We start from the raw sequence: 26,269 nt of genomic DNA, 5'->3' as shown, positions 1-26,269 counted from the left end.
TTGTAGATCATGTAGCCTATATGACAGAGGTTTAAAGGGTATTTTTAAAGTACAAGAACAAAAATATTAACTCCTAATACGATCTGAACTAATAAATCGAGTGAATCATTAACATTTTTCTTATTTACAGTATTCACAGAGATTAAGTCGTTTTTGGCAGATTGTAAGCTCTGCAAATAAGTATTTTTCAGATAAAGCTCACGAAGGCATCAGAACAAAAGTCACAACCGCTCTGTTGAAGGGAACCTAAATAATAGAAGAGGGACCTCATCACCCCTTTGTTGGCTTCTCTTCACTGGCTCCCAGTGCGATTCAGAATTGATTTTAGGATTCATGTTGTTTGTTTTTATCAAATCTATCTACTATGGATCGGCCTCTTCTTATATTTCTGATTTCCTACATCCTCATTTGACCTCGAGGACCCTCAGGTCGTCAGACACGGGCCTATAGGTCTAGGCTGAAGCTTTTGCAGTTGCGGCCCCTAGACTGAGGAACAACCTCCCTCATTGTGTCAGGTCCAACCCCCTCAATGGACTCAATCAAAACTCATGTCGTAACCAGTTCTAGGCCTCATGTGTTTGTTTCTGTTTGTGCAAAATTATTTTAGTCCTTTTGCTCTGTCTTCCTTGTCTGCCTTTGTTTTTTATATCTCTTGTACAGATAAAAGAGTGCTTCGTAAATAAACTTGGCTTGATAGGATACGATAGGATACGATAGGATACGATAGGATACGATAGGATACGATACAATATAAGGTGTGACACCATATGATGATATGTCATGACATAACATGACTTATCTGACCATAATCTGATGGCGACTGGACAACCACACTATTTGGGAACTCCCTTTTCTTGGTCCTGTATATCTTTCTGCCTTGTGACTCCACATTATTTGACCTGTATCTCTTTGCCAACCATATTCCATGTAATGCACTTGGCAAATAAAATTGAACTTTCAACATGGAATGACACAGTCCTATTGGTGGGCAGTCCACTCATGTTTAGCATTTTTCAAATTTATTCTGACAGCTGGAAAGAGGAGAGGGAGACAGAGTAGGGGAGGTAGAGGAGAGAAAGTTCTTAGTCTCAGGCCAGAAGGGGCACATATGTGGCCCCAGAGGCAGCGGACCTAACGACTTCACTATCTGGGCACACATTTGGCTTTCACTTTTGTCTAATTACACTCATTTTATATTCACATGCAATCAGACAAAGGCTCACAGCGGTGCTTGCCAGTGGCACCCATCCTGCTGCAGATCCTCCTTGAGATTTATAAAGTGAAGCCAAATCCCATCAGGATGCAGGGAGGCTCTTAAAGCATCAAATTTCTCTGCCTTATTTCCTCTGCTGGTAGGATTATGGTTTCAGGGTGGTGTCATGTTACAAAGCTGCCTCTAATGTTCCTTGAAAAGTGTAATGTTCAATCCCATCTGAATAAGAGGTAATCAGCTGCAACAGTAGCCTTTATCTAGATGATTTGTTGTGCTTGTTACCCAGTGTTGTAGTTAGTGATTAATAAACCTGCATTCCATCAACTCCCTTTGGTGAAAGGCAAGGTTTCCATACAAATACATATGCACACGTAAGGAAAATAACCACCAAAAATAATCCTTTATTTTCCAGAAATGTCCATATTTTCATTTAACTCATAAGAGACGAATAGTATTTACAAAGCATATGCTATGAATTTATACCAAAGGATATATTGGCTTAAATGTGAGTAAACTATATTTCACAAGTTAAAAGCCTTAAACTTGAGATACATCATATGGGTCCAATAGCCAATAGGTCTATTGATCTTGCAGCCTTCGATGCATTTATCCACCTATACAATCATTATCTCAGAAAGCTCTAGGAATGCCATTCGATGTGGTTGGAACAATATAGTGAATAGACTTAAAATTTCAGGATATGAATCAAGCCTGTTCAGTCTTGGGGGTTTGCTGAATTCAGTGAATTAGCTCAGTGAGTAATTGTGATTCAGCCAACGGCAAACTCCATCCAGTTCGAAGGAAAAACAATGACACTTTGACTTTAGCTCCTTGTCATGTATTATGATAACTGACATCAGATTCTTTAGATGTATAATAGCTAATTCTCAATATAATAAATTGCAATATGCCTATATTTGCAATTACCCAAAAGAAATAGAAGAAACAATGTTTACTAATGCCAAAAAAATTAGAAATAGTGATAATAATCTATATCTCTATTCCTGAATGGCATCCCAATCTGGACCTAGTAGACTATAGAAAATAGTGTATAATCTCTAAGGAATAACATCTTGGCAATGTGTGAAACTATTAGACTGTTGCTCTGTGTATTGGATTGTATTCCCTTATTTAGTAGTGAGGCAAGTGCTGTGGGTGTGGCGGGGGAGGGACCGAGGAGTGAGGAAGATTAGCTGCTTTTCCCTCATCTAATGAGGGATTAGGGAAAACAAAAGTCCAGGTGGGGACCTCAGTTTTCTCGCTGACCTGTCTGCCAGACGGGCCAACTGCACTGCTAGCTAGACTGAGTTTGCCCTGCTGGATGGCTGCTGTCGAGCCGCAATATATGGGACCAAACGGAGAAGCTTCTTCTTCAGCATAGTGATGGAGAAGTTTGACCCAGGGTTTGCAGCTCCTTGGGGAATAATGAAATGCTTGCATGTTGAAATATGAGAAACCACACAGTTAATAAAATCACAGGCGTTTCATTCTTTCCACTTTTTGAAAGAGAAAGCCTGTATATCATTTTTAATACTGTGTTTCATCAAGATGAGGGAGGCACATGCTTGAGGGAAAGTTCTGGGTGATCCTACAATTCAGTTTGAAAATGTATGGCTAATCATCTCAAAACTTGAAGATCAACATTCCAGTTACAGTTTATATTAATTGCACCTCTAGCCAATCTGCTCAAAAAAGCAGAATGAACCACTTCCATTCTGATATTTTCAAAATGAAAGCACGTTTAGATATGTAGCAAATATGACATAAATGTTTGATGTTTTTTTATGTACAAGAACAAAAATATCAGCTCTTGATGACGTGGAAATATATATCCAATGAAGCACTGATATTTCCTTATTTTGAGAGCATTTACTCTCAAAAATTAAGCCATTTTTGACAGTTTGTTGGCTATCAAAATAATAATTTATGGATAAGGTTTACACAAGCTTCAGACTGAAAGTCACAACCACTCTACTCAGGGGGACCACAAGAAAAGAGAAGCTTTGGGTTTTATCTTTTCCAGGTAAAAAAAATACTGGGATGAAATGCTCTCAGACGACTAAAACAGCATAGATCAATCAAAGCTGCACTGTAGCCTACTGATATGAAATGCTACTGATATGAAGTACCAATTCAAAAGTCAAACTTCTGTATTCAGTGGGGAGTACAAAGTACATTAGAATTAAAGTATTTTTATTTTCTTAAAAGAATATGTTGTACTTAAAATATCCCCACACTGTCCCAATTTCAGTTCCTGGACAGCTCATAGGACAGCCACTATGTAGCAGAACCAGTGTAATAATAATAATAAATAAAGTAAAAAGTGAAACTCATTATTCTTATCAAATTCAGCTATAATTTGGAAATATTGAGTGTATCACAGTTTTTAGTTCGAGATACATAAATAATAGCTATACAGATATTAGTTTTATTATTATTAGGCCTATTAATATCCATTCTGCAGCATTACCCAAATATAATGGTTGTGGCGCCCCCCAGCGTATAAATTTTGCAAATGCCAAACGGGCTGTAACGAAATACGTCATGTTAGTGCGACGGAAGACATTTTTCAGACAGCGACAGAATTCTGGCTGATTCATTGTAGCCAGTTGGTCTGACTCGATAGCGCTGAAGAAATCTGACTGTTCTCACGATCTGAAAGATTTGACAACAGGTAACTGAAGTTAAAATATAGGAAACTTAGCTGCATTTTCAATTTAACAGGAAAACACTGTAAAACGGAATGAATGTAAATTATTTGTTGTTGCTTTTGTTATGCTAGCTGACGAAGGCTACCATCAGCAAGCTAACAGCAAGTCACTGCTTCTAGCTAACTTGGCTAGGTAGCGTTAGTAAGTTACGATTTAATGTAACATTAGCTTCAACAAAAAGTTTTACAAATGTCATAACCCAGTAACGTCAACGTTACCTTGCAAGTTATATACAAGGATACTTTGAACCAGAAATTAATGTTCGGGTTTGAATTGTCCTAATGTTTAGCTATGTTGTGTTAACGTGACTGGGTTAACGTTGCTGGCTAAAGTTAACTAACCTAGCTTACTAACCAATTTACATTAACGTTAGCTAATTTAAGTGATATGCAGTATGCTAGTTAGACAATGTAACGCTAAGCTAATTTCTTTTTTTTGTGTATGTTTTTAACAGAGAGATACCGATATGGACCGGCTGCTGAGGCTTGGAGGCGGAATGCCTGGTCTTGGTCAGGTAGGTTTGGTAGTTGAGACTGTTCGTTTTTCCCTAATGTTTTTATTTTATTGTCAATATTAAGATACCTCTTTGTGTCATTCGTTATAAGCTGTGATATAGTGGTAGATGAAAAGGCAACAGCCATCAGTATAAAGAAATAAATCAGTTAGATTTTCTGAAACTCATAAACTCATGTTTTTCCCCTTTGAACGACCCTATCCTCACATAACCTAGGTCAGTGTGATACTAATTAGTTGATACATATTATGAATTTATGTCAGAAAGATTTACGTCAGGCTAAAAACACAGTGAGTAAAATATGTCCTGCAAATAAAAAGCTGGATAAACTGAGTACAGGTGAGTTTACCCTCCACAACATCCCTGCCTATTATCCAGTCCACAAACATGTTTGTGCTGAAGTGAGGCTCATCTTCATAGTATAAAAACATAAAATATGAATTCCTAGTTGGATTGTAGTTATTGTCCCGAGAAACTATTTGAAAAGCTTGAACTGGTAATTTAACAGCTACTGTGCTTGGTTTGACCACCAGGGGCCCCCTACAGACGCCCCTGCTGTGGACACAGCAGAGCAGGTGTACATCTCGTCTTTGGCTCTTCTCAAGGTAACCGCACTCCAACTGTACTGTGAAAAAATAAGTTATCATATTCATTTTAGCATTGTCATTTCCTATCCTGTGACATGACTCCATATATGTATTTGATCCATGTTAGATGCTGAAGCATGGGCGTGCTGGTGTGCCAATGGAGGTCATGGGCTTGATGCTGGGAGAATTCGTTGATGACTACACAGTGCGAGTGATTGATGTGTTTGCCATGCCCCAGTCAGGAACAGTATGTATCTTTCTGATATCAAGATTATGCATCACTGTGGACCTGCTATAGTGAACATTTCAACCGGTTAGCCACCTATGTAGTTAATACAGTTAAGGTATTCTCATTTGATATATAGTTAGTAAATACCTGGTTGTATCCTTGATGTAGTTGGCAGTTTTGAAAGAAACTGTGTATTACAACATTTGGGCTTGGCTCGTAATTGCTGACAATTCTCTACCCAACAGGGTGTGAGTGTTGAGGCGGTGGACCCAGTGTTCCAGGCCAAGATGTTGGACATGCTGAAGCAGACTGGCAGGTAAAACTGTTATACATATCACTAGGGATGCATATTTTGAAGAATTTCTTAGGATCATTGTTTGCCCACATTGACCAAGAAATTCCTGATGTTCATGAATAATTTGGTTCAAAAAATCAATCTGAAATCCAGCTTTTTAGAAATGCAAATGTATTTTTCAGAGGCCCTTTTGTGAACCAGAAAAATGATGGCCATAATCAGACAGCAAAAAGGTGCTCATTGGAGCTATAGTGTGATCCCTTATATATAGCTTTGCGCAATACTCAACTGTGTCAAACCAGTTCAGTGGAAGCTAGCTCCTCCTTAACCAACCGTAAACATGTTTCAGTGACAATAGTCTTATTTTAATATTCTTTTAAGATTCTGTTGCGCGATTAAGTTGCATGTATTGTTCATGGAAAGTCTGCCCCCCTATGACCAACTGCTTAGACATGACATTTGCAGATGCATAAGTCTTGCATGCGAATAAAGAGATGACCTAGTTAAATCACCTCCAAAGTTGTCAGCAAATGCTGAATTCCTTAAAGCTACAAGGCAGCTTTCAACTACAACTAACTATATAAAAACTATATAGGCCTAAATACAGCACACAATGTCTGCAATAAGCTTCTCTTTCTGAGTGAAACTACTGCCTCCTGCATTAAGCTGTATCACTCCCTCTTCTGTTTATTGCAGATATACTGACTTTTTTTTCTCAATAGTACTCAAGGCATACTCCTATGATCTTATCTGCTTTAAATATTCTTTGAATGAATTGAATAAGAAAATGTAGGGTCTTTTGTCTGTAGTAATCGAGCCTCCCTTGGCCATCCTCTCTGCCCTCTAAACATGTTCGCTGTCCTCTGCCCATGTCCTTCACCAGGCCTGAGATGGTGGTGGGCTGGTACCACAGTCACCCTGGTTTTGGCTGTTGGCTGTCGGGGGTGGACATCAACACACAGCAGAGCTTCGAGGCCCTGTCAGAGCGAGCTGTCGCAGTGGTGGTCGACCCCATTCAGAGTGTCAAAGGAAAGGTAGGGATGTATGGCTGCTGCAAATAATCATTTGGCTTTCTTATATATATATCTCAATAGCTCTCATCTTTTTACATGCATGAAATACATGAATACTGAGTGGATTATACATTTTTCAGTAGCTAAACTGATTTAATGTGAGGCAACTTTATTTTCTACAGGTTGTAATCGATGCCTTCAGATTGATCAATGCCAACATGATGGTGTTGGGCCATGAACCAAGACAAACCACATCAAACCTGGGTCATCTGAACAAGCCCTCTATCCAGGTAACACACTGTTTATGGCGACACCACTTGGGTCATATGTGAATTTCTTTTAAAATGGCTTAAGAGTGGATTCAGGGTTGGTTGAGTGGTGACCCCGCCCATCTCTGGAACCAGACATGCACTCATACCGGCCTTGGATCGAATCCTGACATGAATCCTTTCCTTCCGTCACCTAATTTCCCCATGGGATTGTTAAAGTTTCATCCAAAACTCTGTGAACAGAGACCCCATTTTCACAGGGTGTTTGGGACTCTTCAGAGCTCAGTTGTCCAGCCTTGCTTGATCAGAGAAATGTCACATAGATTTTGAAATACTACTTTAACCAGTTCAGATGATGACCTAAATGCAAAGGCTGTAGTTGCTGTGTATATTGTGTGTAATTTTCTTAACCCTAGGTTTTTATGTTTTCAGGCTCTGATTCACGGACTAAACAGACATTACTACTCCATCACCATCAACTACAGGAAAAACGAGCTGGAGCAAAAGGTTTGAATCATACACCATACATATGGGTTTTCTCTGGTGTGTTCAACTGGACATGTGAAACATCAGTTTTATTATTATTATTTTTAGATGCTGCTGAACTTGCATAAGAAGAGCTGGATGGAGGGCCTGACCCTGCAGGACTACAGCGAGCACTGCAAGCTCAATGAGACCATTGTCAAGGAAATGCTGGAGCTGGCTAAGAACTACAATAAGGTAAACCTGCCGGGCTTCAGGGATTTTAGACCTTCTCCAACAAGCTTTTTTTAGGTCTTTGTAAAGTTGATTTTATTGGTCTCTTTACAAAACTGAAATGGCCTTGAAAGTAATCAAATATGGTGCGCTAGCGCTTTCTAGGTGCTTGTGTGGAGGGGTGGGTGGCGGAGTTTACGTGATTGGAGTGAGTGAAATTGTGTTGACTTTAAAAACGACACCTGTTAACACTAAAGTGCTGTGGTAGCACAATGTTGTGACTGAAAGAATCGCTAGGCAAAATATTTCATTGCGGGTTAGGGTTATGCGTTGACTTAGCCGCTATAGTTAGAAAATCACCAAGCTACTTCCTGGTGTGCGGATGTACAGCGCACCAGCTTCGAGTTGGTTGATGCTTGCTTGACTTCTACCGTACTGCCTGGTGTACAAGCACACGCTGTATTTCCCTTATGTATAGCTCTTGCAGCACTGTGTGGCCTAAAAAGTGAATACCGTAACTGCCCTAAGCACTGTGCATGGCAAAATGCGTTACACACGAATGAACAAATGCAAACACAGAGCCCGGCTCTTACAGCGGCGTTCCTCCCGAGCATCTAATAATGAAATACTGGCATCTTTCCACCCCAGGCTGTCGAGGAAGAGGACAAAATGACCCCAGAGCAGTTGGCCATCAAGAATGTTGGAAAACAGGTAACAATGAAATTTCAAGTTGCAGCAAAATTTTCATGTATCCTGATTTTTAAAATGTAAATTCCAAGGCCAATGTTTGTGACCCGTGTTGATGGTGATTATCTATCAAGACAGAATGCCAGGAATGCCAGTGTGTGCAGACTGACATGCCAGTACAGGCCGAGAATCTGTAGATCAGGGTGCATTTTGTTTGTCATTACAGTTGACTATGTTTGTAGAAATTAAGTTTGTCAAAAGAGTAGTCAAAATGTAATTTTGTATTTGCTTGAAATATGTTTACCACAAATCACAGCCCATACTTGCTTTTTCCTTGTTGTCCTTTTCGTTCTCTAATCTTTTGCTCCTCTGTCACTCCTGCAGGATCCCAAGAGGCACTTGGAGGAGCATGTAGACGTTTTAATGACATCCAACATCGTTCAGTGCCTAGCTGCCATGTTGGATACTGTAGTTTTCCAGTGAGGGCCCCATGTGTATAACTGTTAATATTGCAACCCCTGTTTTCTTTTATATAAAGTAAATGTATGTATGAAATGATGACCATTGACTTGTGTCTGGTATGAGTATGTGTGCCATTTCTTACTATCATTACATCATACTACTATTAAGTATCATTTATAGGATTTTTTCCTTATGTAAAGTATTTTAGACAAATACTTCATTGTTTTCTGTTTTGTGTTTCCCTGGACACATCCTTGATTTCTAATAAGGGGCGAACTACCTTGTTTTTGTTGAGGAAAATTGTGGATTTGCGTTCTTATCAACATGTTTGACCACTCATTGATGGCTTAATGGTCGACCACAAGGCTGAGTAACTGATTCTTAATGCGCTCACAAATCCTACATGGAGCCAGTTGGTATATTGCTGTCATACCAATTCTGACCACTGTGTGGTGCCCTGTGTGATTAGTTCATGGATTCAGCCAATGTTAAATGGAGAGAAACTTATTTTACAAGCTGAGATCAAGATGGAATGCATTGATTCACGGTTAGTACTTTTATACTGCAACAGGCTTGGCAGCTTGAGTTGCAGGTGAAGTCATTTAAAGATGCTATAAAACATGTCAACCCAGTTATTGTTTCAGAGTTAAAGCATCCTAGGCAGACTTTTTTATGTTCATTTGGCAGTATGCTGTAGTTGCTGGAGAGATGATAATTGGCAAGGTAAAACGCAGGGATTAGAGACATTAATTCCTCTGCCAAAACAGACATATTAATGTTTTTTACATCTTTTCTTCTGTGACCTCCACTGTAAACTATATCACTACTCATCTTTGATGCATACGGTTCATTCTTTCTCCCACTGTCTATTTACCAGCACACTGTGTGTCTGTCTTTGTCCACGTGAGTGAGCGGCTGGCTGCCTGAATATCAAAAATATGGCAAAAATAGGATGTCTTCCAATTGAAACTTTTTCTTGAGCTTAGTCACAGACTTTACCAGAAAAGTCAAAGTTACAAGAAAGGGGAGGTCAGTTCAAAGGCAGCCAGTCAATGAATTCACAAATATGCGTCATAGGTTTGCACAACAGTGCTGAAAGCAGCTTAACTAACAGAAAGGATTAACTTTTTCCCTTTCTTGCCTGCGTCTGACTTGCGTCTGTCTTTGCAGTGTACAGTAGACAGGTATCAAATTCAGTATGAAGTCATCAGCAATGAGGAAGCGAAAGAGGAATTCAGTCTAGAATCATATTTCCATTGAACGAAGCATTTCTGATGACAGCTTCTTTCATCTTTTTGTTTTTCTCAGGACAGGAGGAATAAGGGATAATAAAACGTTTCTGGTAGGGTTTGATCCTTGGTTTCTGCCGTAAGAGGTCTTAACTGATGGCCTGTGGTACATTGTGGACAAGACCTGACACATTTAGGATAGAATCACAGACTTATTTAATATCTGATTTGGCTTGAACAGCACATGCCGTACAAACAATATAGCTGACAAATCCCCTGGTTGATTAAACTTGGATTGAGGAGGAGGACTCTTATCAAGCAGCAATTGAGGAAACATTTGCAGAGCATCAACATTATCTTATCCAAAGGGATGTTCTCCTCTTCTAAGGGAGTCGTGTTCTCATAGTGGGAACTGGGCCTAACAGCCAGTTTCACTCTTAGTTTATTACAATATGGTGAAAAAAGGTCTCCATAATGGGTTTACAGGATCTCAGCCAGAGATACCGCTAGTATTGCAGTAACTCAAAAGACACCAGAGAACATGTAGCATATGGTCTTTCTCCTCCCTGTCCAATATATACTAACTAGACAGAGTGTTATGACAGACTTGGTTGCCTGCCAATGCATGGACCTTAAGGGTCTTTGAGTTACATAATTTTTGTTCCTTGCAACCCACACAGAAATTGGCCTTTATCCTTTTATAGAATACTGCAACAAATGTGAAAGCTTCAGGCTGTGAAATGAAACGTGTTCCTTTTGGCCGTTTGGGAAATGTCGAAGCTGGCCCCACCATAGTCCTTACGGTAAATTCATAACCCAAATGTTCGAGAAATAAGGCCCTTATGGAAAACATTCAGAAGAGAAATGCCAAGATAAATGTATGTTACTACTGACCCAGCAGTATAGATCATCCCCCTTCAATGTGTTGAACTCCCAGCTTTATTATAATCTTTAAAAAAATCTTCCTATCCCTAGTTTTAGGGAAGGATTGCTGAGATGCTTCTAAAAATCAAATTGGAGTATTTAGTTAAAATAAATGTGTGAACTAGAAAAATGGGAAAATAATTCTGCACACTGCAAGTAAAAGGCTGAAATGTTTGCTCCTTAGTTCTTTTGTATATATACTTTTTATCACTTGCACTTTTAAGTTGAGCACTTATGCAATAAATTAGTTTTTCTGAACTAAATAACCTTTTTTTGCCTTGCCTTTTACTTGCAGTGTGCAGAATTATTTTCCCATTTTTCTAGTTGACAATATTTTGATTCTTGCACCTGCATTACAATTGACCTTCATCTGAGCGCAACCAGCATCTTTACTTTTTGTTTCGTTTAAATGTGTGAGCAAGGAAGCTGAGGGATTGTCCAAGTATTTTACATAATTTAAAAATCGATGTAAAAAGCTGAACTTTTAACATGGTACAAGAAGCGATTGAGGTTACTGTCATGGTGGCCTCACAAGTTAAGATAAGTTAGCAAAAAATTGGTAATTTCAAAATGATATATGAAAATGACGGTTTGTAATTTTATTTTGCAAAAACATACTTATAATCTGCCTCCATGGGTCCATTGTGTGTAACAATTGGAAAAGATCTGAAAGGTGAAGACATGAAGGGGGACAGATTTTTCCAACTGTCTGTGTTTGTGTGAGCACAAATTTTCATGCATGCTTATGTGTAACCTCCTTTGTGTGTTTAAAGGGCTGAACCAAGATATTTTCATTCTGGCCAGTTGAAACCGTGGAGACCTTTGCAGACATGGCCCGTCCTGATAGAAAAGTCAGGAGATGTCTCATGGAGATTACAGACTCAAATGTGTGTGTGTGCATGTCCGCGTGCGTCCTGCATAGAAAGCATAATGGGACAGTGATTCACACAATGTTATCGCTGTAGGGCCGTGATAAGAGACTTCCCCTCAGCACACTTCACTTTAGCACACAAGTCTGAACCAGCTCTCTCCCGCTCTCTCTCTCTCTTTCTGCACATGGGAGAAGATTAGACTATGCTTTGTCTACCTTGGATGAGTGTGCATTAATACTGTGGAGGTTTGGTTGGGCAGCTGTGAACACACACAGCTGTAATCTCACTCTCTTATAGCTTCCTCTCTTGCAGCACTCTTTCTATACCAGACTCCAGGTCTATTGTACATCTGAGCCGCTATGGAACATGTGGATGCTGCATACCAAGTTTGTATAAGAGGGAGCCTGATCCACTGGGGATGTAGAGAGATGGAGACGCATTCCAAGTGATAAATACAGAAAGAAAATGCTTGGGTCTCTCCTCCACCTCTCCTAAACCAGTGGTTCTCAACCGGGACCCCTCAGGGGATCACAGGATAATTTTGAGGAGTCACAAGATGACTTATGGATCGAAAAAACCTCAACATATTTCTAATATATGAATTCATTATGTCTTATGTCTTTCTGATTTTTTAAATTTTTTTGTTTTTTCTCATGAAATACTGAATAGTTTTCAGCCTCTAGGTCTCTTCTGATAATCAAATGAAACAGCTTGAAATTTGAAAATCAGGATTATGGGATAGGGGAAAGACATATTTCTACTATATGAATTCATTGTTATGTCTATGTTTTCTGATTTTTCCTCAAATTTTTGCTTTTTTCTCATGAAATACTGGATAGTTTTCAGCCTCTAGGTCTCCTCTGATGATCAAATGAAACAACCTGAAATGGGAAAATTCTTTGGTTGAGCTGTTCACCACTCTGCATATGCAGCCCGTGACGGGGGTCGTGAGAAGGCATCCCTTTGTTTCAAGGGCTCACGAGCCAAAAAGGTTGAGAACCTCTGTCCTAATTTCCCATCCTTTCTTCTCCTCCTGATGCTCAAAGGAGTGTTTTGATGCTTGGGTTTGTGTTCCCCGGCTCCCTCACGTGGCAAACCACTTCCAAGCAGATGAGCTGAAGGGGGACTTGGTAAACAAGATGAGGGCTTTAATAAATGCTGGTGCCGTTTGGTGCGGTGGGAGAGGACAGATCACTCCCATAAAGCCGCAGTCGAGTACACAGCTCTCTGCCCGGCCTCAGTGGATGGGATCCAGAAGATGACATAAGAAAGCTTTGTAGGGATGAGTGAGTGCTCACACGGACACACAGTGAGTGTTATAGGGTGTTATAAAAATGTGAACAATTACTACATGAACAAAGACGATTTCTTGTTTTTTGGGAATTGTCAAATACTTAAAATCCTTGGTTGCTGGGACAGATGTTGTGAAATGAGGTAGTGGGACAGCTTGTTCTTTTATTTCCCTGACAGTGCGGAACCCATGATGAATTATCTGAGAAACTCCTTTCTTAGTGTTGTCATGTGGGATACGGACACATCTGCCATCAGAGATCTTTTACCAGTCCAATGGGAGGAACAAGTGTGTGTGTGTGTGCGTACTTGCCTGCATTTGTGAGCAAGTGTGAGTGCTTTTGCATCTGTACGTGTTTCTGCCTGTCTGTCCATGTGCATGTGTATGTGTGTGTGTGTGTGTATGTGTGATTGCATGTGTGTATGGTGGTGAGGGTGCAGAGGAAGAAAGTAACTAAGTACATTTACTCAAGTACTTTTTACTCCACTACAGTTATCTGATGGCTGTTACTAGTTACTTTGCAGAATAAGGTTTTACATGCAAAACATACAATGCATTGTTCGAGTTTAAACTCCCCAACTGTATATGGAGCAGTTAAATACTTTAAAATACCTCTTACAGGTTAATGCATCAATAATTTAACACTCTGAAAGGGACCGTTTTTCAGAATGAGTACTGATACATAAGTACATTTTACTGCTAATACTTCTATACTTATACGTAAGTAAACTTTTGAATGCAGAACTTGTACTTTTAGTGGAGTATTTTTCCATTATGGTATTGCTGCTTTTACTTAAGTAAAGGGTTTGAGCACTTTTTCCACCACTGTCAGGGTGTGTCCTACACATCTGGAGGAGGATCTCTTTGGGGGTATAACCTACTCACCCACCGACCCAGATCTGATTTCACACAGTCTCCCATGTGCACAATGTTCTGTGAAGCACACTCCTTTTTTCTCTCCCAACTGTTCTTCACCTTTCTTCACTGCCCATTAAATGTGACCAAGCTAAGTTAACGTGGCCCGTTTGGGCATTTTGAGCGTAATGCAATCTGCCAGACAGCTGTGTTATATCAGGTTAGAGCCCCGACTCCCTCTGTGTGCCTTGCCCTATCAGTCAGAGTGCCCTAAATGCAGAAGTCCTAACTCTCTCAACACATCGCTTCAGCCAAGAAATAAACAATTCTCCACTCTCCGCTCAGTTCAAGTCATGTTCCCAGCCAGAACAAGACAGACGGGCAGGGCAACTGCAATGTGTTCTGGCTATTAGTAATGTATACAAGATGTGAAAAATGGTGCCTGCTACTGTAAGAGGGGGCACGGTATCTGTGGTTGAGATATGTGGGATGTGGATTGTATTTGCATTTAGCTCTGAATCAAACACAGAGCCAGACAGAGGTGTTAGATCATTGTTTGAAGAATCACTAATCATCTGCAGAGCGAGCCAAGCCCAAACCAAAGTGAGAACATGTTGAATGCATGGATACAGTGCTGGCAAAATAGTGATGCTGTTTCTTGGACTTTAGCATGCGGGCCTAAGATGGCAAGTCCAACCACAGTTTCACCTCAGGAAAATTCACCCGTACTTGTGGTATGAGTGCATTTGCTCCTTATATGGGTGACTGAAAGAGAGGGTGGATTCATCTGAGCAGCTGTTACCGGGCAGAATATACACCTATTTAACAGGGTAAGGTCAAAAATAAATGAGAAACAATATGAGAAGGAAATGGAGGGTGTGGTGATGGTGATTGATGTTTTTCTTTCTTTTTTTCCTCCTTAATTCTTTGATAGGCTTATAACAGCTGATATGGAAAGGTTAAAACATAATTCACAAAGATGAAATGAAATGATTTGTAATGTTTATGTCTGATATACTTCCCGTCCATTCACTGGAGCTCCCAAACTCTGTCTCTGTCTCTCTGTCTCTCTCTCTCTCTCTCTCTCTCCCTTCCTTTCTCTCTCTCTTACATAAATATACACACATCTATGCGCATGCTCGCATAGGCACACACGCAAACAAGTTGTATTAGCCTCTGATCTGTATTTAGTACACGAAACCCAACATACAGCAGTGTAACAATGGACCCGTTCCCTGGCCTTTCTGTTAAGCAGAGGGTGTAATAGTCGGGGTGTGGAGAGATGAGAGCCTGCTAGTCTCTCTAAGTATGTCCTTATAAGTCAGACTGACCTGTTCTGACCCCCATCCATCAGCACAGTGACTCATAGGTGTAGTCTGTTCTCTAGACTCACTCCTGGCGCTGCCTCCCTCCTCCTGTCAAAGAACACACAGACACCCCCCCCCCCCCCCACACACACACACACAATGCTATGATTTTATTAATAGTGGTGTTTAACTGCCTGTGTGTCTGTGTGATGCTCTAGAGACGTTAATTTGGGCTAATAATGTGGATGGGGAACTCCTTGTGCTCTGGGCCATGTCACTGATGAAGACTCCATTTCATGTTTTCATGAAAGTGCAAAGCAGAGAGGCTTTTATTGGAAGGCCAAAAGCCAACATCCAAACCTGTTGCCACACAGGGAGTCTGCCGTCCTACCAATTCTTGTAATTAATGAAGTCATTTCCTCCCTGTTTGCCCTCTTCGTTTATGTTATGCAATGGGGCCATATGCTTCCAATCCATGGGAAAGAGTCGAGAGCAAATAAGCACAAGAATTTACCAGAACTTAATCTTCCAAAACACAGATAAACATATCAGTGAGGGGCTAACCCCCCTCAATGTGTTTGTTTAAAGGTGGCTCTTGAGATGTTGGATAGATGAATGATAGAAGCGAAGTATATCATTGCTGTCGGGTGAAAACCACACATCTCCAAAATATCAACTTTTCAGGAACTAAGAAAAACACCCTTGTTTTTAGCTTGATGACGATGCATATTTGACATTATCCAGCAGGTTTTGAAAGGGTTTCACAAGGCCAAGAGGTCGGAGGATTTAGAACTGTGTAATCTTCAACTGAAGTAAAAACATGAAAATTACCAACATTGGAGTTATGACATTTTCCCACAACAGCGATATGATAGCAAACAAATACACAAAGCTACATAGAAAAGACAGGATATAGATAATGGAACAGTTTAAGTCCAAGTTTATCAGAATGATGATGATTTTTACCTTTTCATTATTGTTATTATTAGGATTTATTATTTTCCTTTTTTTTCTGTTTTTGTGTTGCAGTGTTTTTGTTTTATTGTGCTCTCATGTTTTATGTTTTTTTTTGTTTATGGCATGTTGTATGTTTTATGTTATGTATTTTGAATATTGTATGTTGTGTATGTTGTTTTGTTGAGAACAAACAACAAAAAAAAAAGAAATACACAAAGCTCATCTGGGCTGTCCCGAATATGGCTTGTTCAGTGTCAGTAATGTTCCCTTCTTTAATGTATTAATCGTGAAGCTCAATTTTTGGCAGGGAGAAAATTTTGGTAAATAAATTAGTTAGATTTTTTTTTTTCAGAGTCCAGAGAGCTGCTTCACTTCTCTTTGCTTTGTGTGTGTGTGTGTGTGTGTGTGTGTGTATCTGTGTGTGTTTCTGTGTCTCAGTATTGTTGCGTTCCACAGCTGTGTTACAATAATGACAACAACACCATTAGCTGATGTTGTGATGTTGCTTGTTGCCCAGGACTACATTTCCACTCTTCTCTGTAATGTTACTCAGTGGTCTCGGAATGATGATGTCACCGTCCGCAGAGTTTCCACAGCGGAGGGCCTGTGGAGATGGAGCGAGTGGGTGTGTGTGAGTTTGCGGCTGCGTTTGCATAGGGAAAGAGGACCATGCTGAACAGAACCACAAAAGAGAGGTGCTGTTTTCATTGGTCTAGTCTTCAGGGACTCACCGTCTGGCTCAGTGTTATTTAAGTCAGCAGTGAACTCTGTAACACACTTATGTACACACGTACACACACACACACACACACACACACACTACAAAGTAAGTTGAAAAGCAAAACATGTCGGAGGTAAAACACTACAAGCTACACATGTCCTTTTCAGAGGAGACTAATATGTTTACTCTTTGTCCTTTCATTGATGGTTATATAAGAGATTCTTCCTCTCACCCTCATGGCAGGAGGGTGGAGAGAGGAAGAGATGGAGAGATGCATGGTGGGTAGTACATGAGAAATGGAAAAAACTGCAGAAACACTCAAGAGATTGAAATATGTGTGGTATATGGAATTACTTTGCTTTTAAATCCTGTAGTACACATATAAAGCATATTGTTCAAAAATTTAACTGGAATTATTCAATATTTGGGTTAACTTTGGGGAAACCTCGGCCATTCCGCCAACAGAACTCCCATAAATTGTTAACATTTGTTAGACGAAAAATTATTATCTCAGGATAAAAAAAGGCTATGCATGGTCTCACTATAGAGCAGATAACTGATAATGCATTGCTACATGTACTGTAATGGCAGTTAGAAAGTATAAGCATTTGATAGGGCTACTGGAGGAAAAAGAAACAATCTCAGACCAGAATGAGGGATTCAAAAAGATAATAGCTCAGAATAAGGTAAACAATATTGAAATACTATCGCTGTGGCCAAAATATCAGCCAAAGACCTCCTAAAACTGTTTAGACTCTTAAGTGATGAAGAAATCAGTTCTTTCTGAAGCAAGGCATCAGAACCATTTACAAATTTCCTGACGTTGCAAGATGCAAGTAGTATTGTTGTGGAATTCAAATTACACACTTGTAATTTAGGATATGCAGATGCATGAAGCATCTGTAAAATGATAGGCTCCTCAAATATGCATCAAACACAATGTTGCGTTTGTGCACACAATTGCAAAAATCCAACTGCAAATCCAAAAATGAGAAAAGCTACATTAAAAACTTTTACATCTACTTGTTAAAGACTACTTCCTATTTTCATATTATTCCCAAATTTGCTAAAAAAAAAGAAAAAGTTTAGGCAATCTGATACCTCGTCAGTGGCTTAACCACAGTAACCTCTCGCCCCTTGACTTCCTCTTGGGCTATAAGACACTCACTGCTGACCAAAGCATCTCCACAACAAGCACCCTTCGACAAAGCCTTTCACATGTCCATTTCACTCCCACATCGTGTTTGCCAACAGCAGCAGAGTTTATATTTAGTTGCTGCTGTATGTTAGAACTACTTATGTTAGAGTTCTTACTTATGTTAGAACTACTTACTCAGTTTCATCCTTTAAATCCCTTCTAAAAACACACTTTTATAGACAGGCTTTTATGTGAATTTCTCTCTATACTTGTATTTCCATTTTATTTTTAATTTTGTAATTGTGTTTCTCGTTTTATTACTTTTTTTTTTTTAACTTATTTATTAGTGTCTCTTTAGGAGACAACTTGTACTGACTGGGCATTCATGTGGTTAGGCACAAACTTTTATGTAAAATTCAATCTGTTTTTAGTTTTATCCCTTGTTTGTGTTCTAGTTGTATCTGTGTATCTCTTGTATTACAGTTTATTTCTATTTATTAATTAATTTATTTTTTCCTTTTTATTCAACTTTATTTTATTTAATTGTGGTACTTGTACATCACTGTCTCTTTGGGTTTTATTGTGTCTAAAGCACTTTGCAAACATTGTTTTTAGAAAAGTGCTATACAAATAAAGTTATTATTATTAATATTATTATGAAACTGCTTTGTCCCAAGGTTTCTAAATCCTTTCATGCAGTGGTTAGTTCAGCCATAGTTCAACCTGATATTACCGTATCAACGTAAATATCAGGAGAAAGGTTTTTTTTATCTACGGGTTTTGAAAGGTGTGTAATCACTGACATGTCACTTCCTCTACCTGTATGTGCTTGGCACTTCAAACTTCTGTTCCTGTAGGTGTTTGGTCACCAGTCTGCAGTGAGTCAGATCAAAAGCTTTGAGCAGATCGCACATCCACCATAATGTGTGACATGTGAAATGTTCCATCTAGTCACCTTTAAATAAATAACCGGCTTGTGGTCGAAGCACAGTCTGCCACTGTGATGTCATCCGCTGGATACCTCCAGGGGGAGAAGAGCTGTGTAATTATAGGAGGTTAGCAATAGAGCAAAACATCACACACGTGCACATACACATCACCGACGTCACCATCTCATACATATGGCCTAAGAACTGTTTTCATCAACTATTCAGTGCGCTTCAAAGCTGGTTTCGGTGAGGTTTGATTATCCTGAGTTAACAGCGGATGTTCTGCCTGGTTTGTAATTACAAAGTAAGCCAATATGGAGGTCAGGCATGGGTCAGAAGCTATTGAGAAGGATGGACTGAGTCTTGTACTGCAGCTCCTTTGTGATCTTCAATATCCTCCATGCTTATTACTCTTTCTTGTAAGCATCATGCAGCCCAGAACGTTCAGTGACTGGCACAACTGAGTAATGAAGTACAAGTCATATACTGGACTATTCTGGCTTTATTACAGGACTGTTTTGCTTCCAAGAGTTTGAGGGTGTTTTTAATATGCTTGTAACTCTACTTGCAGTGCAGTGCGACTACTATATCGCATGTCCTTTGTGGCTTACCGGGCAGGCTTTGGGGAAGGCATAGTGCAACTCCTTACAGTTCTGTTTTAATGTGTTCTCCATGTAAAAAAGCATTATGCTGGGAAATGATTCTAATAGGATCTGTCAGGGTGCCCATCCACAGACTGTGAGTCATGGCATAGTCTGGTTATGATTTCTTTGTGCTGTACTGCCACATGTAAGTCACTGCCAACTTTGGGTATTGTTAGAGCCACAGCCAAATGAGTCCTGCAGTTGCTTAGCCCTATTTCCTGGCAAATTTGTGTGTGTGTGTGTGTGTGTGTGTGTGTGTCCACCTGTCTGTCCTGTGTCTCTCAGTCTGTCTGAGAAGTCGAAGATGCAGTCCAGTAAACTGTTAACGGTCACAATCCAAATAGCAAGTACTCTGTAAGCTAAGAGCGGTGTGGTAATAGTGTCTGGCTCTCTGTGGCACAGTCATTAAAATACCCTGGCATTTCCCTCAGAAAACACCACTATGGCAAATGGTCCGAGAAGGGCTGGAAGTAGGCTAAGTCTCACATGGAGCCAAATGGAGAATCATTCAGACTCATTCAAACCAAAAATGGTAGTGGAGAGGTAAAAGGGATGAGGGGGGAGGGAGAGGGATGAGGGGGGTGGGGGGGTGAAATGAGAAGAAAAGAAAACAGGAAAGGATAATGCAAGACAAGGTGGAATGATATCCTCACCCACGTGAAATTATTCTCTGATGATGCTGATGTGATGTAACTGCTTCCATTTTCTCTTTGCCTCATCACCATTGTGATCAATGTCAATGAGCTGAAAAGATAAATAAGGCCATTTCGGACTTATATATACTTTGTCTCTTACATACTGTACCTGTAGACCCACAAACAGTATTGGCTCCCGAGTCAGCTGTCAGTTGGAACGGTGCGCTCCCGTTGCCTCTTGCTGCTAACAATGAGTCCAAACAGGGTTTGTCAAAATATCTCCAAAAAAGCCATTTGTGGGCTCCACAGTTGAGTTGAGAGTAAACAGGAAAGTTGCAAAGTACATGACACAATTCTGCCATTACGCACACTTTGACTAATCAGGAAATCACAGAACTATTTTTCTTTGCTGCAGCACAGACTGCTGTGGGGTGAAAGTACGTTACTGGCGGTGTGATCTAGCTTTACGGACGGTCAGGTCAGATTGTAAACAATTGCACAAGTTGGGTAGAGTTTGGTAGAAGACTATCCACTGAGTGTAAATGGTGCGGTGCTGCTGCTTTCCGGGCTGTGGATATAAGTATGTTGGTTGGTGGCCATGTCATTTTCACAGATTAGCTTTTTTGGAGATATTTTGACAAACCCCATTGGGACTTATTGTTAGCAGCAAGAGACCAGCAACAGAGCTCGCCGTTTCAACCGACAGCTGACTCGGGAGCCAATATTCTCTGCGGGTCCAAGTACTACAGGTGTGTAAGAGACAAATTATATACAGGTCCAAAATCTCCGAACTTGTTACGTGTCGTTTTTGCTCTTGCTTGTCTGTCTTTACGGGAAAGATCCCTGATACAGAGCCCCTACATCATCACCACCCCACCACTGCCTAATAAATGGCACCATACCCTCCCTGCTAGCCGCTGGTAGAATAATTGTCTGGGTGTGAACTGTGAACCAAGCTTTACTCAGCAGCTGAAAGAGACAGAGGCTGCTCATCCACAGCTGGACACGCTCCCACCCGGCCCTGCCCCACCGCCTCACCCTCTCTAAGTCAACTCTCCCCAGGCGTACTGTGGCTTGATATAGAGGGCTGGATATCAGTTCTAGTAGTGGTGTCAAAACAGAATCTTACCACGACTCTGTCTGCAAAATAAGAGAAAGGGAGGGGAAGACAAGGAGTGAGAGGGGGGTATTGAATAGGATTTGGGGGTGGACACCAAAAAAAATGCTGCAAAAAGGATTATATTCATATACAGTATGTTTGCACCTACCTAATAGGATTTTACCCATTGATGAAATATTATTCAAATAGAATTTATTTAGATTTGTTTCATTTACAAGGTCCTGAGTGACATAGACACACACAGGTGGAGGAGGGTGAGAACAAACATATCACCGTACCTTGCAGACTGTGTTTGCTAAGGTGTCTGTGAGTTTGTGCACGTTTCTGTGCATGTGTATGTTTGTGGAGGTGTCTGACTGTGAGCGTGCCGGAGGCCTGTGGTGGTCTGTGATGGTCTGACACACAGCTCCCGCTTCTTGAGCGTTTTCACTACAGGCTTCTGTCGGCACAGCTCCTCTTATTTTAGCTAAGCAGACCTTGTCGGGTTCAGGAGGAAGCCAGTCTGTGGTTCCAAAACATGCATCTCAAATGGCAGAAGTTGTTATCTTAGCCTAAATGCTCACCGCGTCGCAACACATAAGGTTTGTAGAATCGGTGGAGAGCCAGACCTACGAGGCTTGTGATGCAATTCCCAAAAAAGACTCACTTCACCTGGTGTGAGGCAGGAGGCAGGTGGACCCCCGCCTCCTTGCGGCCCCAGGTGAACTGGCATGTCTACGTAGTCTAGACGGGAATGAGTGAGTAATGGTGATGGTTACAGCAAGGTACTCAGTTAATGATATTTCCCCTCACTGGTTTGGAAAGTGTGTTTGCATCCCCAAGGCTGTATAGATTTTCTGAGCTAATACTCTCTGAAAAGTGTACAGGAATTGTATTTGTGTGTGTGTTTGCGTGTGTTTGTGGCACACATGGGGGGGGGGGGGGGGGGGGGGGGGGATTCTGAACAAAGGATTGCTGCCTTGGCAAGAAAATAGTTTTGTCTTTGGGTCTTAAAAGCAGACATTGGCAGAGGGAGAGAGGAAAGGGGTGGGGAGAGGGCCGACATTTAGAAAAACACAAGGCGGAGGGAGGGTGAGATTCAAAATTACATTTTGTTACTTGCTAGGGTCCCGTAAACCTAGATTCTGCTTCTCCTATGGGATCGATATAGTGAAAGTCTGCTTAACATCGGCAATGTCATCAAGAAGTTTTAGGAGGCAGAGAGTTAATGCCTTACTAGAATATACCCTCCTGTCTCACTATATGCTGTGGAGAAGTTGGCCTACTGTGGTCTAGTGAAAACAACCTATTGTCTAGCTGCCCCTATATAAAAAAGGAAGTGAAGCAGAGCATAATGGAAACTACTTTCTCATTAAGGCCGGACATTTAAAAAGATGGGGAAAGAAAACAAGTAAACCAGCTAGAGCAATCACCCAAATTGGCATGTAATTTGTTGGGCACAAACAGCTTTTACTGCAGAATGGAATCTATGTTTATAGTTTACAACAATGTAAGCATTGTGTTTTTCTGCGTATCTTTTGATCTGCCTTTCCGTCAGTATGCTTATTTGTATTTACCTGTACATTGGACTGTTTCACCTCTCCTAGAGGCCAAGTGAAAGGTCTGCCCACTCAAAGCCCCTCTTTGTTTCTTTCCTCCAGGAGCTTTTGAGGACAGCTTGCTCAGTGAGAGATGATGAGGCAGGTTGTGGTGAGGGGGCGCGCTCAAACGCACGTCTCAGACACACGCCAACAGTGTGAGTAACAAGGCTGACCAGGGTCAAGGCAAAGTGATTCTCTACCACGCTTCCTCTAGGGCTTACTGGAAGTCCGCTGGAAAAGTGCCCCGTCTGTGCGAATATCATCACCTTTCCACTGCCGGCATAATCAAGGATTCATTAATGTGATGAATTATGGCTTCTGTTTTATAAGACAATCAGTCTTAGTTGGTGTGACAACAGGAAAAGGCACAGACGTTTTCACATGGGTCCCAAATTCTGTGCATGTCTGCGAAGCTCATTTCGCAGTACTAACAAAGCGGCTATTTTTTCACTCCGGCGGGTAAACAAGATGCAGACTTGTCTCCTCTACTTTTCCCATTGCCCTTATTAACCATGGGGACAGTCTGGGGAATGAACTTCATAGGGAAGGGCCAGCTCTTCCTTTCCAATTAGACTGCATTTACTATGGCCAAACCATGGCAAGAGTTGTGTTGTGCTGAAAAAAACACAGCATTAGCACAGAGGCATGCATATGCGCACACACAGTGGCCTTGCCTTAGTGAATGTGTGTTAATACAAAAAAAAAAACTACACATGATCACACAGGCATGTATCACACTCATTTAACTATCAGATCAACCGGCCGCTACCACACACATTTCTTCCAATCTCTCTCTCTCTCTCTCTCTCTCTCTCTCTCTCTCTCTCACACACACACACACACACACACACAAATAGAAACACAAACACTGTTAAGGTCATGCTTATTTACACCCATGGTGACATGGTGTGAAAACACAGACAGGGTTTCCACACCCCTTTAGGAGAAGTGGCTAGAAAGACTCCCTTACTGGAGATGGCAGTACAACTAATGTCAAGTCTGACTGGGGAATGCATAAACCATGACTAAACTGAGGACAAACGGCAGTCTGCAGAGGTGCAGGGCCTGGGTCAGGATTCACAAAGCTTCACAGTAGGAGTGCTGTTCTTGGATCAAGCTGGACTAAAAGGCCAGATGCAGCCTTGTGTTACAGTGAATAAGGTGTCTTTTAAAGTTGAGATTGCACAAACAAAGCAGTGTAGATTGAAGACCAGAGAGAGAGAGTCAAAGAGAGGAGCAAGAGGGAGGGAGAGAGAGAGAGAGACAGACAGACAGAGAGATAGAGAGAGATTGAGAGAGAGAGAGAGAGAGGGAGAGAGAGAGAGAGAGAGAGAGAGAGAGAGAGAGAAATGAAACTGTGCTGGCCAGAAGAAGTCTTTTCGCTGTCCTTCTGGGCGCCTAAGATTGAAGTTACCTCATCACAAGGGTGTGTGTGTTGCGTGTGACTCAACATATAATTCAGGCAGCGAAGCCCCTCAGTTGTCAACTCAACCCTTGCTGTCACTCTCCCGCTAGCCCCGCCCATTGTGGTTTCCACGGTAACTCTGTATTGTAGCACTTTGTTGTGGAATCTTTGGGAAGCGCTGCGTCAGAGTGCTCGACTCTTTTAGCGACCTATAGCCTTCATCATAACCAAACCAGCAAACGCTCTTCGCATCCTGTGCAGAAAGCAGACTGATTCAGACTTGAGCAATGACGAGGACCGGTGAGAATGCTGACACCCTCAAATTATGTTGCTCAACCATTTTTATATTCACCCCGTGGCTGTCTATCTAAAGTAGCCTATAAACTATGTGCATAGCGCCATGTTTTATCCCTCATACATGTCTGATCCATTCCTCTATTCATTTTTTTCTGAACATTGACTAAATCGCAAATCGCGCCTCTTCTACCACTCCAGTGCTTGCTTACAGATCCCCAGGCAGCGAGCAAACAGCTAGACATGGGTGTGACAGAGTGCCATAGTCTCACTGCTGCTCATCCAGCCCTCTCTCTTCTAACCCCCCCCAGCTTTCTCTCCATCTGTCTCACCCCACTTCTACATCTTTCTCTCACTTCATCCCCACACCTGTCCGCCCCCACCCCCATCCTGGCTTACCCCTCCAGTCCACAGGCCTTCATCCCTGTCATCCAGCTGTGGCCATCTGGCTCTCACTACCCAAACTGCCCATCCACAGTTTGGTGAAGCAGGGGTGGGAAACCGCAGATTAAAAACAAGCAGTCCCAGGACTCTGCATGTGCTATAGCTAAAGTTAGAAACATGTGTGTGCGTGTGTGTGTGTGTGTGTGTGTGTGTGTGTGTGTGTGTGCAGAAGGGACAGAGATGGGAAAACAACTGACATTTCTGAGGAACAACAGATTCCTACGTTGCTTGCTCTGTTCACACCTGATTTAATGTGCTGCAACATTTCTCTTAATCTCATTAAATCATGGTTTTAGTCCACTAAGCCTCCAAATGCAAATCATTCGCACCAAGCTGGTCTACAAAAAATCAGTGTGAAAACAACCAGAGTGGGGATAAATGGTCATTCGATATGGATGTTATGTATGGAGAGAGAGAGAGAGAGAGAGAGAGAGAGAGAGAGAGAGAGAGTAAGAGAGAGAGAGAGATGAGGTGAGTCATTTTGATCCAACCCAGGCTGCCTTCCAGAGGCTCAGACAGAGAGACAGGTCGTAAATCTGATGGAGGCTCAGAATGCAGCCCAGGAAATTAAGTCATACTCAAATACTCAAGGGGTCACACCAATCTACTATGGAGTGAATGTCCCTTTGTTCAGAAATATCTATATGTTCTCTTGCACCAATAGTGCACAAATGTACACTTCAGGCAAAAAGGTGTTTCATAACATCAATGAATATGGAAGTAACACTGTTTTATATAAATAATACTTTGGATCCTGCAGCGTGAAACCGCCCCGCGTTTTGACTCTCCACAACTTGGCGCTGTTTCACAAGTGGAAAGTATGTGGAAGCTCTCTCCACACGTGAGAGATTGGTGAGTCAGTTTCTACTTCAAAAACAAGGACAATGTTTTTGCTGTTTTCTTCCGCCGTTTCCTCCAGAACCGACTGCCGCTGTTTGTCCCTCCCTCAGCCCTCCAGGCCCAGCTCGTTTTCACAAGCCCAGTGACAGGAACTAGACCACAGCCTCACATACAGAAGCCGCTCTCTAGACCAGACCCATGAGTAAGCCTGGTGGAGCCGTGTAACTTCTGCTCAAAGCTATGTCAACTGCTCACTTTATGCCAACAGTCTACTGCAAGGCAGCATACTGTGGCTGGCTTTCTCCCCCTTTCTCTCTTTGCATTTGAAAATATTCTATTCCTGGGCAAAGAAATTCATCAGACACCATAAGGGTTTCAATCCAAAAGACTATCTATCTATTTGGGAAA

The 26,269-nt window shown here is 41.3% G+C and overlaps 1 protein-coding gene across 1 annotated transcript; it reads left to right on the top strand.

The window, feature by feature from the left end:
• Positions 1–3,792: 3,792 nt before the first annotated feature.
• On the top strand, positions 3,793–8,773 carry psmd14 (proteasome 26S subunit, non-ATPase 14). The gene is made up of 11 exons (XM_071915016.2): positions 3,793–3,887; positions 4,379–4,438; positions 4,972–5,043; positions 5,153–5,272; positions 5,500–5,570; positions 6,433–6,583; positions 6,745–6,852; positions 7,264–7,338; positions 7,426–7,551; positions 8,176–8,238; positions 8,599–8,773. Exons 2-11 carry the CDS (start codon positions 4,391–4,393, stop codon positions 8,695–8,697), a joined length of 933 nt encoding a protein of 310 aa, XP_071771117.1. The 5' UTR covers positions 3,793–3,887; positions 4,379–4,390; the 3' UTR covers positions 8,698–8,773.
• The last annotated feature ends 17,496 nt before the right edge of the window (positions 8,774–26,269 follow it).

Source organism: Centroberyx gerrardi, chromosome 1 (genome assembly GCF_048128805.1).
Source record: "Centroberyx gerrardi isolate f3 chromosome 1, fCenGer3.hap1.cur.20231027, whole genome shotgun sequence".
NCBI classification, from domain to species: domain Eukaryota; kingdom Metazoa; phylum Chordata; class Actinopteri; order Beryciformes; family Berycidae; genus Centroberyx; species Centroberyx gerrardi.
The sequence above is the reverse complement of the archived record's forward strand: the minus strand, read 5'-3'. Positions and strand labels throughout refer to the sequence as shown.